Consider the following 15,000-nt stretch of genomic DNA (forward strand, 5'->3'; position numbering starts at 1 on the left):
AAATCCAGTGTGTACATATTTCAGGGTATTGCATTTAATAACATATCATTAAACCTCTTTTCTTATATTCTAGTATTTCACTTAGACCCTGAGAAAAAAATAAAGCTATTTCTACAGCAGCACAGTAAAGCCTGCAATGCAGGCAAGCAGCCAGACAGGTCACATCCAGACACTGTCTGAGAACAGAGCCAGTGTATAAATATAGCCAAGGTGTGATACATATAGGAGTTAAAAAGAGACTTGTGTATTAAGTGGCTGCTTGACACAACACTGTTGTGGGGGTTAGGTCTCAAACATTTGCCACTTAGGATAGAGATTTCTTTGTCACAACCACAAATGGAAGACCAATCAGCCGCTAAATTCAGTCCAGGACTATGCCACTTTGTGATGGAGGATACCCAGCATTTCCTCAGTGACAGGGCTGCAAACCAGCTGCAAAGTCTGAGATACCATCCTTCAGCTCAGAGACCATTTACAAACTCTGTACTACCCTTACAGGGAAACAAGCCCTGAGGAGCAGGGGATATGTGTACCTTAAAAGTAGAGCAATGAATGTCGTCTTGAACTCTGCATGTGTGTGTGTGTATGTAAGCAGAAAATATGTGCGGAAATGACTTACTAGAAGGAAAGATATCTGGGTTAAATGTGCTCTTCACTTAGTTAATCATGTAGAAATGTCATTCCAAAAAGCATTGTGTAGTAAGTATTACCAAGGAAAGTGCTTTGTTCAAAAGCGATACACACATATCAAATGTGAGAACACAAGTTCCCGTCTGACCTAAAAAATCCGCCATTTACTCTGTTATTTAGGCAAGCTGCTGTCAGTTCATTTTTTATACACTCACAGGGTATTTTCCAATCTGTGATGAATGCTAAACAAGACAAGGGTTACTCCTTGACATGTCAGAGTAGCAAGGGAAATTAAATTACCTCTTTGTGAGTGCCAAGTTCAATGTATCCACAGAGAGGGTGAAATGCTCCTGTGCCACAGACGTAAACATGGGTTCGGTTGTAGGGCTGAAGAACCCTGATAAAATTGGCACATTCTGTCTGTTGTGAAAGGAAAGGAGAGAAATGTTATTGTTATGTTTATTTTTCTCTTTGACATTATTGTACTAGGTGTTAGCCATAATATCCTTGTATTTAACCTCAAAACTACTGTAGCAGTGACTGTTTTACTGGATAGATCAAAGTTGTGATGGCTAAAATTTTACAGTGGCAATGTACCAGGCAGCTCATCAATCAGATTTGTAAGCCTTTCTGTTGTAACACTTATAGACATGAGAAGCTATGTGGTAACAGTATAGTTTAGAGGACATCTCTTCAGCATATGCTGTGGACACATCCCCTGTCAACAAAGGTCAAAATAGCCACTGGATTAATCTGCCCACAAATCCTCCCACCTTTGCTCCTAATTAAGGGTTCTGCACAAGCTTTAGCACTGAAGATTACATGATAGAAATCCTTGTGGCAATCTGAAGGCCTTCACCATACTTCCAAGGGGATGTTTGTGCAAGTGACCTCTCTTCGCACCAACCACAGCTGGTCACCTTTATTTGGGAATTCCTGTGAGTCCTTTGGAATGCTCAGGTCAAGTCTTGGCTCTAGCTGGGCTTGGTCATGTCTGGTAAGTAGCACAGATGCCACTTGCTGTAAGGATGAGCTGGGATATAAAGGCAAGTTGTAGTTTTCCCCAAAATTAAAGAAATATGTGCACATATAATAAGGTAGTGCACATATAATAAGGTAATGCACAAAAGTTTCGTATAGGTCCAAGAGACCATCCTACACGTAAGTGCAGAGACAATGCAGGAAGCAAAAAGGAGATAGTTTTGATGTATGTAGAAACTAATTTTCTCTCGTGCCTTTCCTTTTGTCTTAGCATAGGAATAGTTTTCAGCACAAATCCTCCATATAGACCAGTATCAGAACTTTCCCAGTGTTCAGCAGAGGTGTTGTTTGCTTTTGTCTGCTGTAAAGATAAGGGTAGCAATAAGTTAGGATAAAAAGTTGGAATTCCTCAGACAAGAGCACAAAGACTGTTCTGAGTTGGAGTCCACCTTGGTACAGACAAGCTGGACAGAAAGCATGGGATTTATGGAGAGAAAAGGAAGAAATTTTATTATACAGATGGGAAATGTTTACATTTCTAGTGGATTCTAGACACGATGTAATCTGTGCTATGCAAAAGAGATATGAAAGTTTTATTGTATATATGAATGCAACCTTATATACACGGAGACTTCTTAAAGAAGATTTGTGGTTCCAGGGAAACACTAATGAGGCTGAGATCTTGTTTTAACCTTAACTGCAGCTGTCTACAAGTTAAGTTAATTTGTAGTGTCCACTTCTACTCTGATTCATCAATGAAGTATAATGAAGTTACATTCAGGATATTTCCAAGGAAAGAGGAGCACTGCAATGGGAAAGATTTCAGGGAAACCTTTCTCACAATAAATTTCAGAGGAAAGTCCATTCATCTTTCAACTAAATTCATTACATACAAGAATGGCTAAGTATGATTGCTGCTCTAATATTGAATATTTTTCTTGAAGCATCACATTTAAGAAATTCTATGACTTGAAAAGAAAGAAAAGAAAAGAAAAGAAAAGAAAAGAAAAGAAAAGAAAAGAAAAGAAAAGAAAAGAAGAAAAGAAAAGAAAAGAAAAGAAGAAGAAAAGAAAAGAAAAGAAAGGAAAGGAAAGGAAAGGAAAGGAAAGGAAAGGAAAGGAAAGGAAAGGAAAGGAAAGGAAAAGGAAAGGAAAGGAAAGGAAAGGAAAGAAAGGAAAGGAAAGGAAAGGAAAGGAAAGGAAAGGAAAGGAAAGGAAAGGAGGAAAGGAAAGGAAAGGAAAGGAAAGGAAAGGAAAGGAAAGGAAAAGGAAAGGAAAGGAAAGGAAAGGGAAAGGAAAGGAAAGGAAAGGAAAGGAAAGGAAAGGAAAGGAAGGAAAGGAAAGAAGGAAGGAAAGGAAAGGAAAGGAGAGAGAGGAGAGGAGAGGAGAGGAAAGGAGAGGAAAGGAGAGGAAAGGAGAGGAAAGGAGAGGAAAGGAGAGGAAGGAGAGGAAAGGAGAGGAAAGGAGAGGAGAGGAGAGGAGAGGAAAGGAGAGGAAAGGAAAGGAGAGGAAAGGAGAGGAAAGAAGAAAAAGACTTTTTTCAATTAATCCTGAAAAGAAAAAGTGTAAAAGAAGCTTACTAACCTATATAATGCATAGAAATGAGTATATGGATGCACATTTTATTATCAGCAGTAATAAAAATATAGATACTATACTTACGTGGGCATCTTTCCCAGCTAATTTGCATAGCTCCACCTTTTTCTTTTGCTGCAGGCCAGTAAATCTGGAAGAGAATTTAAAAAAATACAAAAAATATATTATTAAGATATGTATTATAAATAGTCCTCTGATTGCTGCTTAGCTATTTCCTTGAATGAACAGTTAAAACTTATGCATGTCAAAGGAATTTACGTGAGTAGAAGTAAATGTGGCTTTGAGTACAGTTTTTTGTCACTAGTATCAAGGCTTTAAAATCAAATCCTTTGTTCTTTGTTAATTTCTTCTTTGTGTATACTTACCTATTTAAAGTACTTAGTTGATCCAACCTAACACACCTTGTAAGCATTATGAACCACATGTTTTTCTCAAAGATTAGATGAGCATAAATCATCTTGAAACTAAATTGACTGCAGAACAAGGCAATTTACATTTATGATGAATTTGATCCAGTGAACTTGGCAAAGCAGTTATAGAAAAATAGTGAGCTGTTACTTGCCAATTTCCAAATGAAAAGAAGTTTTGTTTGAAAAACTAAAAGTAGCTGAAGGGAAATTTGTAGAACAAGAAGTACATTTGACAGAAATTATTAGCACATTGTTTTAAAACATCATCAATCAACAATAACTAAGTTTACTGAGAGAAACATAAAGATTTAGAAAATGACATAGAAGTTTAGAGAAAAATCATATACCTTAGACAATTTGCAGCATATATTATTACTGTTTCTCTTTGTTTCATTTGTATTATAGAATTCTTTATATTAGGTTTAAGTGCAGATGGAGCCAGATGACAAATCGTTATCTGTTACTGTAACCCCCAATGATATTAGTGGTGAAAAGTCAAAGAGCAACAGCTCCATTCTGATTCATTGATTTCAATTAAACAGTTAGAATTGATATTATCCAGTATTCCAGTATATTTTTGATTCTACTAAATTCAAAAAAAAGAAGCTGAATACCAAGTTTTTCAGAAACATTATGCTAAGTGTGTATCTTTTTTTCCTTATTTTGACAAAAGAAAGCTACAACCATTTCTCATGATTTATAACAACAACAAATCATAATTTTAGAGCAAATATTAGTTAGGAATTGCCTCATCCCAGAGACCAATATGAAGATTGCTAGTAGTCATACACGCTTTTTTACTCGAGTCTCAAATCACAGTTGTAAAATTCTAAGCAGTGAATAGTGAATATATGAATAAAAAATGTTATAATAGTCATTAAAAAGGATCTTCCAGTAAGGACAAGTAATTAAAAAACCATGCGAGAGGAGTTAGCTTCTGTAATATTTCTTTTTGTTCACCCAGATATTGGCAACTTTTTAAGATGTGGCTTGCCCCATACATAGGCTCTGGGATGGAAAGCTGGAGTGCCCTGTGTCAAACAGCTTTATCACAGTCCCAAACACAGCCAATATTCCTCTCAATATGGAAACTATCTTTTTATTTAATTTCTTTCTCTCTCTTCCCAGTGCTAATGGATGTGTTGGCTTTCTGCAAGGAAATTAATTTCCTCTCAATGAATTTGCAGTTACCTTTGTGATTAGAGGTTAATAGTGTATTTTAAGTTATATAAACCTTACCCTTTTACAGCAACATTTACCTAAAGTCAGAGATAAGGCAGTATAAAAACATCTCTGCACTGGAGTAAAAATTTATTTTCCCAGAGCATTTTCTCAGAATGATGTCATGATAGCATCCAGGTATGAAAATGCAATTGGAAATCAGCCACACCAGTATGTCTGGATTACACAGTGTACAACTCCAGAATGTACAGCAAGAAGCACTGGGAACATTGCAAATACATTGGGAAGAGTTGAAGCTAGTACCAGTGAACTCATCTGCCCTCTGTCTGGGTGGAGTGGGACAGCTTCCCCTTGCAGCACTGTTTTGTCACAAGTGCCATTGGGTTAAGGAGAAGGAGAGGCTGTGGCACAATTGGTGCTGTTGAAAAAAAAAATATGATGAAAAAGAACAGGCCGAGGAATATGAATTATGGATCTCCAAATAGCTTGGTTTACTTAAGCTGAGATCTATTCTTCAAGTCTCTGTCACATAAATTTCATGCCCAATTTTGCCCAAGCACACCCCATCAACAACAGAGAAGGGTATTAGAGGTCTTTGATCTTCTTGAAGACTTTTTTTTTTTTCTCCCAAAATTGTTTAGGTGTCTGGTTATGCAGACAAGATCTCCTTCTGTAAGCTTTCAAAAATGCTTGCCTCTTCCTGCTGACTGCACAGAAGTACTGGACCCTTGCTTTGGGAGTTCCAGTTATATTGGAAAACATCCACTTGAAGACATCAGGTATATTAATGTCTTCATTAATATACATTAATATAACTCTAGCCTCAATTCTTGTTAAGATTCCTTCGTGGGAAATAATGTTTGTCATACGAACTGGACTAGTCAGGTTGAGACATCACATTCCCTGCCTTTGTAAAAGAAAAGACGGCAGTCAGTTATGAAAGAAAAATCAATGGTCTCACATTCTGGCTACTCAACAACCTCAGTACTTAGCATTATACAAGGCCAAAATAGTCAATGAAAAGTGTAGTTAAGTGATCCAACTAACTTTTAAATCAACTTGAACTTCAAAGGAAAATAATAGTATCAGTATCAACAATAACAATAAAAACAATGACAATGATATTCATATGGAAAACCAGAATCATTTCATGTTTCAAACAGCACGAATTATATATATGATATATTTCATGGTCTATATCTGTAGTGTCTGGAGAAATCTTAGAATAGCTAAGTACAATTACTCAATTTAGGGAAGACTCTACCTAGTTGAAATACATGGACAATATAATTAAACAGGATTATTTTCTTCTCTTAAGCTTCAGCTTATTTTCCTTTTAAGATATCCATATGAAAATTCCAAAGGTTAGGGCTACTGTCATGGTTTCCTGATTTTATCTTTTATGGACCAATTAAAAACAAAATACCTTAGCATTACTTTTAAATAATTGCACAAATATTTTCTTAAATTTAGCAACAGAAAAGAAATTAAAATCTCCAAATAACTGTAAGCTTATAAGTTCTCTGCTAGCAGAGTGAAAGAAAACCTCCCAGGAGTATAAAATTAAATAACACAGAAGTGTAGGACAGATAAGGTATCACATTAAAGGGTAGCTGGAAATTCATTTCTGATTAAAACAAAACATTAGAAACCACAAAGATATTTTTCAGATCAGAAGCAAAGTAAGTTCTAAAAGTAACTTTTTCCTTCCTCCAATCATACATTTTTACTGTAAGAAGAGTGGAAAGAAAAAAAAAATTCAAAAAATATAGATGATTTTGATACATAAATTGATTGGTGGATGTTATATATACCAATCAATTAAGTATAATGTATATAATGTACACATATATATGTATATATGTGTAAATATATGTATATATGTGTATATGTGTGTATATATATGTATATATACACAATTATGGCATATATAGTGGTATATTACCTAGACACAGTTCTGTGAGTTTCATTTCAGCTGCCATCATGAATTAACAATACTGGTTATGAGCCAGTATTTCCCTTATTCTTCTGTATGTAACTTTCTCTATCCACTTTTGTTCCTACACTAACACTTAGAATATAAACCCCTTGGTGAAGTGATAGCTCAAAGACAAAACACTGAGTTCTGATTGCAAATAAACTCTTTTATTAGGTTACAGGTTTTCCAATAATCATTTCTAATGAAGCTACTAAACCTGGGATGATACAAAGCTTTTCCAAAGAATGGAAATTACTACACACCATCACAACACACACAGAAATGAGAACATGAGATACCTAAGTAAGATACAATCCTATTGGTCTTATTTCATCTGTTTGCAAGGCTTCAGAAAAATTTCTATGGAATGGATAACTTAATTAATTAAAAAATATATATTAATTAAAAAATGGATAACTTAATTAATTAAAAAATATCAAATATGGTATTACACAATATAAATTGGTAAAGAGCCATTGCTCCTGGTTAATATTGTAACATATCTGATATTTAATAACATATCTGAATTGAACATTAATGTGGTAAAAATCCTCTTCATAAAGGCTCCACTAAAGCATTTTATAAGTTGCCACATGGAAATTGATTAGCTCAGCCAGAGAAATTAGATAATTATTAATAAGAAAAAAATGGTCTGATAAATAAAGAACTTGTGGTAGGAAGTTACTGATGTAGTTCTTCAAGAAATAATGTCATATCTCATATCATATCATGTACTCCTCAGTAGTCTTGGCAAAAACACAGCACTCTGCAGCAAAATTTAGAAATTACATAAAATTAAGAAACATCAGTAATAAATCTGAAGACTTGCAAATCCACAGGAAGAATCAAAGCACTTTGAAAAACAGACTTATAAATAGTAAGAGGAAAATGATATAAACTGGACATAAATAAATATAGATCATAAATAAAAATAAAAATAAAAAATAAAAATAAAATAAAAATAAAAATAAAATAAAAATAAAAATAAAAATAAAAATAAAAATGAAATATCAGAGTAGTAAGATTCTGGTATTAAAGACCATCCTACAGAAATTGTATAAAGTATCCCACAATATCCCTTCCAAAAGAGTTGGACTGGGTTATTAAAGGAATAACTGTTGTATGAGGTATTTGTTTGTGATAGCAGGGAGTGAGACCAATTGACCAGTCTGATTCCTCCCAGCTCCACATCCCCAAGATAGTCACACTCGTGCCAGCAGCAAGCACTTGAGTGTCCCATTGAGGTCAATGGCTTTCAGCAGCCCTGGGGATTTCACTGGAACCTCTCATGTGCTTGACGCTGCACACGTGCTTCAGCACTTCTCTATCAGTACCGTCTCTGGTACGAGAAACCCCAAAGTGTTTCATTAGTGGTACATACAGCACCAGCAGGATGTGTCCGTATCTGGAGTGACGGACATCAGCTGATCAGTGTGTCTTGTATCACTCACTCACTGAATTTAAGTCCTGTGAAGAAAGACATTGTTTCCTTCTTACGTTGAAGGAATAAGAGGTGAATGGAAGCACTTAGAGAAAAATACATTGATTTTAATCAGCTACTTGATACAGCAAGTCTGCTTTCTTCCCTTACTTTATTCTATGTTGTCGTACATTTTTGTTGTACTGATGCTTCATAGAAGAAGGCATGCAATAAAATTACATCTTTGATGTCAAAATGTCCCATTAAGACTTTGTGAAGCAAACAGACCATAATTCAGAAGCTTAAACTCACTGGTATTAATGTATTCCCCATAAGACAATTCCAAATGAAATACCCAAAGAACAAAGCCAGATCAAGCTGTAAACCCATTGTCACTCTGGCATATGCAAAGTGCTCCCCCTGAGAAACTCTCCTCCATGAGAGGCTATGCCTCTACTCCTCTGCATGATTAAAGAAAGAAAAAAAAAAAAAATCCTGACTTAGCCTAATGTGATCATAAGACGTGCAATAAAGAGGGCAACATGATCCAAAAACGTTGAAGTAAACTAGGAGACACTCTAATCCCAGCTATGTCATTACCCTACTATTTGTAACACTCAGTTCTCAGTTTTCCCACCAGTAAAATGACTTTCTCCTTTCTTTCACTAAGAACTTAGTAATTCATTGAAAAAAAAGGAAAAACAAGGAAAAATAACAAGATCAAGGAGCACAAAAAAAAGATATGAGTGATCCAATGATAAGACTATCACACTGTTTCTACAATACCGTAAATATCACAACTCAATACTGTAAGAGTGGGTGTTCATGGATTGCTTGCTGAGAACCATGACATTTGTCATTTTTGTATACTGACCTAGGGTCATGTCACCAAAAAAAAACTACTGAAATATCTGTAGAATTTCCTAAGACAATTTCCTAAGAAATGCTGAAAATAATTTCATGCTTTTTTTTTCTTTTTTTTTCTTTTTTTTTTTTTTTGATATTATTTTGCTGTAAAAAAAGAGTGTTTTAATTAATGGGAAAGTGAGCTGTTTTTAGTATACTATGCAAGTATACCAGTTGGTCTCTAAATACCTCACATCTGTTGCATTCGTGTATCTGGTATGGGAAGTTCACAAGTTGGGGAACTGCAGAGATTGTTCTCATATACAAATGCGAAGAGGAAGGTTACCCTAAGCATTTCTCGTAACTGGCTCTGACTGTACTTGCTGTATTCTGGAATTCAATATTTTAAAGCATCAGTAAACAACGGACTTTAATATATTTAAGTGCCTTATCTGAATTTCTCCCTGTATTTGAAACTTAGACTGTTTTTAGAATTGGATTCTTCACTCTTCTCTCTTTTTAACAGTTTTATCAAAGGTTAGCTAATTCTCAGGACTACTTAGAGACCCCTAAAAAACGGGGAAGTTCTCTTAAATTTCTGTTACTTTAATATCTACCACAGACCTCTCGTCTTTCAACAGTTATTTCTACATTCATCACACTAATTCCCATAGCTGAAATACACCTCCAGGGAGACATTTGACTGGAATTTCCGATTATTTTATAACAGCAGAAAATCAGATCTCTGAAAGAGTTAATTTGATATGGCATGAGGAAGGGAAGAGGGGATATAAGGATCGATTTGGATTATGGGAAGTGCCAGTGTATGCTGTTCTTCATTTTCATGGTAATAGCAATCTGAGTTTAATGCACTTGAAAGTCATAGGGAAGCAACAGTTGTATATTTAAATGATACATTCGCAGATTTTTGGTAGCTTAAATTTGGCAAGTGGCTATTAAAGAGAGATGTCCGAATTAAATGAGCTATTTGTATTGCATGTCTAAGATGAAGCCAGATATCAGCTTGCCACAGGGCTCTTAAAACCCTGACCCATACCAAGCACAACCAAAAAAGTAGCCAATGCTTTCACTACTCAAGGGTTTTCTGAAAAGTGCATTTTCAGGTGTACATTATGAGCAAGTGTGAAACCTCAGAGAAAACAAACCAGATGTTGATTTCATTTACATCCTGAAAGCCTTCAATGGCTTTACATTTCATTTTCCACAGTATAACCACAACAGACTTCAGCCTTCTGTCTGTTTCTCCTAAAAGGAAACCATAAACAAGCATTTTCAGGGTAAACGCAATTTGCTTCTCATTTGTTTATCACTTTAGACTGAAAATAAATCTTACTTTTGAAAAAGTCAAAGCCCAATATGAGTTTTCAGAGAGCAGGATACTGGCTGTTCTTTATACCTAAACATATGGGTAAAATATAGAAACAACAGGGGATGTTTATGGAAAAATAATTTATGGCAACAATGCAAAAGGAAATAACAGAGACACCCTCTTCCACCTAGGATCTCTGTCCTGGTTACATAATGCTTTCTCCACGTTTTGCCTCAGTCTGTTGTTCTGTGTCTGTAAACATCAATTAAAAGCTTCCACCTTGTCTACACAGCTGCCTAAATTTCACTCTATCAAACAATGTTATGTCTGGAAACTCTTAAAGGTTTCCAGAGCTTCAAAACAACCTTTACATAGATCAATGGCAAGGGCACTCCAAGGGCTAGCAAGCATAGTTATCACAGTTATCTCTGGACATCTCTAACTTAAAACACCATCATAGCTCCTTCTTACAATCCTGCTTCATTATACAATGTTAATAGCATTTGGTAGTAGCACATTAAATTACATAGATACTCAATAGAAACAGTCTTGTTTTACTGTAAATGATAGAAGAGTTTTATTACCACGAATTTTACAAGGATGGGAAATACCCTAGAACATGTCGAAATTAGTACTTTATGAACTGCAATATCCAGAAAGGTTGTTTTTGTTTCAAAAGCAGGGCCATGAGCATGACTTTAATGCCTGGGAACTAATTCCTCATGAAAGGAAGGTGAAAACATGGCCCTGCCAGACCTCAACACCACCCTCATTCTTTTCTCAGAACCTTCTGTACTAACAGACTGAAAAGAAACCAACACATTGCCAAACGGACTCATGACCATCCTCCTCCCCTGCCACTGGGATTATTTTATTTTTTTGATTTTTTTGGTATTTGTGTCCCCTCTTTCAAAACTTAGAAATCTCCAGTGACTTCCAGATAACTCTCTGGTCTCTACTGATGTCACCTGGCAATCCTTTTTCACCTGACAGGTGAAGTGTCATGCTCAAGCAGTCTACAGCTTTTGCTAACAGGCAGAAAGCTAAATTCCTTTGAAATATAATATATACAGCACATATTTTTTTATGAAGGATTAATCTTGGTGTTACTGTGCTTCAAGGCTGCAATAAACATCTCAGGCTGTGCATGTACTCCTGAGGCTTCGGCATGGTGGCACAACCAAAGCCTCCCTTCAATGCTGGCTTAATTCCCACTGGTTTCATTCCTAATTGAGACATTTATATAGACTGACAGGTTTACCAGAGCAATGAAGATGAAATTAGGCACCTATATCTGAAGGGTATTGTTTATATATATATATTTATATAATAACCACACATATATACACACATGCATATGTTTTTCAAGTATATCCCCATTCCCGCAGAGATGGGTGCATCACACTGCAGGTATCACACAGTGGTAATACTTAGATAGACTTATAACCCTATTAACACTGTTAGTAAGCACTGGAGTTATAAAAAGGTGCAGAATTTCTTCACAACTATTTCATAAGCATTTCCTGAAATGATATATATATAAATATATGCATATGTATTTTCTACTGTGAAATGCCCACAGACAAAATCAGTACAAAAGGAGATTAAAGGATGGGATACATGACAGCTGCACCTGGCAATGCCAAAAAAATGGTAGCAACCACAAACTAAGGATACTCCAGGCAACAATAATTTGTGACCTAGTGCCAGTACACACTGGGGCAGATGAAAACAACTTCTTCCAAAGCTGCTGTTGGGGATCTGACATGTTTATCTATTTGGCCCACATGTGGCTGTGTCTTCTAGCACTGACAGCTCCTGCAGGTTGGCAGATTTTCAAAAGCTTGTCAGGCCTTGATAGCATTCCTATTCCTGCAGAGATGGGCGGGTCACACCACAGATTGCACAGCGATAATAGTGCTGACATATAACCCTGCTCACACTGGTAGTGAGCGCAAGTTACAGGAAGGTGCAGAATTTCTTTACAGCTACTGCATATGTGTTTGCTCAACTGATCACATTTTGTATTTATTATTTAGTTTCTAGTTTTTTTTGTTTGTTTTTGAATATTAAAATAACAAAGTTTTAAGGCAAACTCACAAGAAAATTCTATTGACTGAAGTCATCTTTTCAGACAGATCCCAGAGATTAGGATTCCTAAGGAATTCTTCTACAGCTTTTCATTCTCTCATGCTAGTAAAAAAATTTGTTTTACACCACACTTTTACGTGGTTGTGACATAGTTTTTGTCTACATTTGCAATGACCTGATAAATATAGGTTGCTGCTCTTCTCTGCCTTTTCTTTATTTTACAGTGTGTAAATAGCTTGCAACATCTGTCAGGCTCCTCAGAATCTTTCAAGAAAAGACTATGGTACAGATAATGCTATTTGTGCAATAAGAGCTACAGGCTGCTATTTAAGACAAGTTTAAGTTCACAGATATTTTTTTTCATACTACAGAAAGACAATTATATCCCTTAGCTACATTTTTAGTCATCTGTATTTTTCTTATTCTCATCATTCATTCTGGAGTCTTTTTCTGTTATATTATTCTAGCTACTGTTGCTTTATAATAAGGTTTGAAAGCACTGGAAACTGGGTAGTTTTTTTTGAGCTGACAGTTAAGAAATTTTCAACCAATTACACAATAAATTGAATAAAAAATACAATGATTCAAGAAATCGGAACTCCGGAGGAACTATTGATTTATTTCATCAGGAAAAACTATACCAGGAAATAAAGCCATAACTTAATATATTTAAATTAATTTAATTAATTTAGGTAAATAATTAGGTTGCAAAAATGAAGTTATGAAATGATGTGTGTGTATACATTACAGAAGGGAACACAATACAATGCTTTAAATGTTTCTTTGAGTACTATTCACGACATATGAACACAGAGACATATGAAGAACATATGATGACATATGTCTTCATATCAAGACATATGAACACTACAATATAATTTTGACAAGTATTTATGTCCACAGACAGGGATTTTCTGGGAGTAAACTGTTAGGGATGATAACTTGGCCTTTTGGTGTATCAGTAGTTACTAATACAAAAAACATATATATCTGAAACTGAGAACTTTTATTAAGTAATCTGAATCAGAAGATGCTTAATATTCTAATTAATTCAGACTAGTCTTACTCCAGGACAGGAGAGGACAAAGGACACACTTCAGCCCCTCGCAGTCCCAACTTGTGTGGTTTCCTCACACTGGGAGAGCCTGGAAGCCAGCCGCCTGGCCCCGAGCCAATGCAAACCACGGTCAGTCTAAACACAGCACAGGCTAATGCTACTTTCTGACACTTCCCTGCTACTGGAGAGTATCCTTGAGCACTGAAACCTCATCAGTGACTGAGATTTATACAAAATCAACTTCCTTCATCTCCTCTCTCCTCTCACTCACACGTTTCAACCAGCCCAGAACGGAAGAACCAAGGAGGACGTCTGTATGACATTGCTTTGTGGGCATGTACTCAACCAGGTAAGTTTATAAGGTTGTTGAATGCCCATGGAGACCTTGGAAATCAACAAACCAGAATGCTCTGCAAGGTTTCAGTGTCACTTTTAGCTGTTTAAATACACTTTGCCTCAATGTTTTCTCTGAAAAGTTAAAGACTACCTGAATAGTTAAATGTATTTGAAACTGCACATAATTCTTTCTTTACTCCAGATATCTTAGTGGCTATGAATTTTATTTTATTTTTTTATTATTTTTTTTCCCTGGGTTACTACAGATATTTAGGCATATTAAATAGCTTACGAAATGCAAACTTTACTTCAAATCTAGAATCTTTGCTCTAAAACATATATGATTGATGGCACTGCCTGATCACAAATTAATTCTCCTGGCTCAATCTTCTTTCTGCAATTCTTGGAAAGTGCAACATCCATAACAATCAATGGTGATATGGCTAAAGTGAAATGTTACCAACTTGGGTGGAGGGGTGGACTATCCAGGGTGTGAATGCCTCCAGAAAGCTCTGAACTAATCAATCCCCACTGAACATAATACAAAGTGACAGCACTCAGGATCTCTCAGGAGGCAATCAGCAACCCACAGAAACAGGCGTCTGCTTTTCACACAAACACAATTTGTTTGCTACAGAAAGCCTATGCCAAAAATCAATCCATAATCTGAATCTGCAATATTAATAATGCTGTTATAACTGCAATGTCCTGAAAAGGTTTTGGTTTTTCAGCAAACTACTGAGATGGAAGATTAACATGAGGTGTTTCATAAAGCATCCTAGGGAAGAAATCTCCTGGAACAATATGAATTTTAAAGGATTATAAAAATAAAAATAAAAATAAAAATAAAATAAAAATAAAAATAAATAAATAAAAAGATTTTTAAAGTGGTCTATGGAACATTGTAGAAGTCAAAATAAGATACACAACTTGATACTAGAAACACTTGTATACGACAACAGCAAGTGTTGCATTTAAGTGTGGGGCAAAATCATCTCCTGTTACACCTGTTAAGCCCTGTGCTGCCATCATATTAATTTAGGATCAGTTACCACTTCAGAGCTGACAGCAAAATATAGTCACTTAATACCTCCTGCTGGAGCTTAAAGAATATATCAAACAGCTGAGAATTTAAATTTTCTTC

At 35.6% G+C, this 15,000-nt stretch overlaps 1 protein-coding gene across 1 annotated transcript in view; it reads right to left on the reverse strand.

Moving 5' to 3' along the window:
* SEMA3D (semaphorin 3D) overlaps positions 1–15,000 on the reverse strand; it is a 143,403-nt gene that overhangs the window by 64,190 nt on the left and 64,213 nt on the right. Inside the window, 3 exon segments of the mRNA XM_068669963.1 lie at positions 931–1,050; positions 3,273–3,311; positions 3,313–3,336. Coding sequence (XP_068526064.1) covers positions 931–1,050; positions 3,273–3,311; positions 3,313–3,336 — 183 coding nt within the window.

Source organism: Anas acuta, chromosome 1 (assembly GCF_963932015.1).
Source record: "Anas acuta chromosome 1, bAnaAcu1.1, whole genome shotgun sequence".
NCBI lineage: Eukaryota > Metazoa > Chordata > Aves > Anseriformes > Anatidae > Anas > Anas acuta.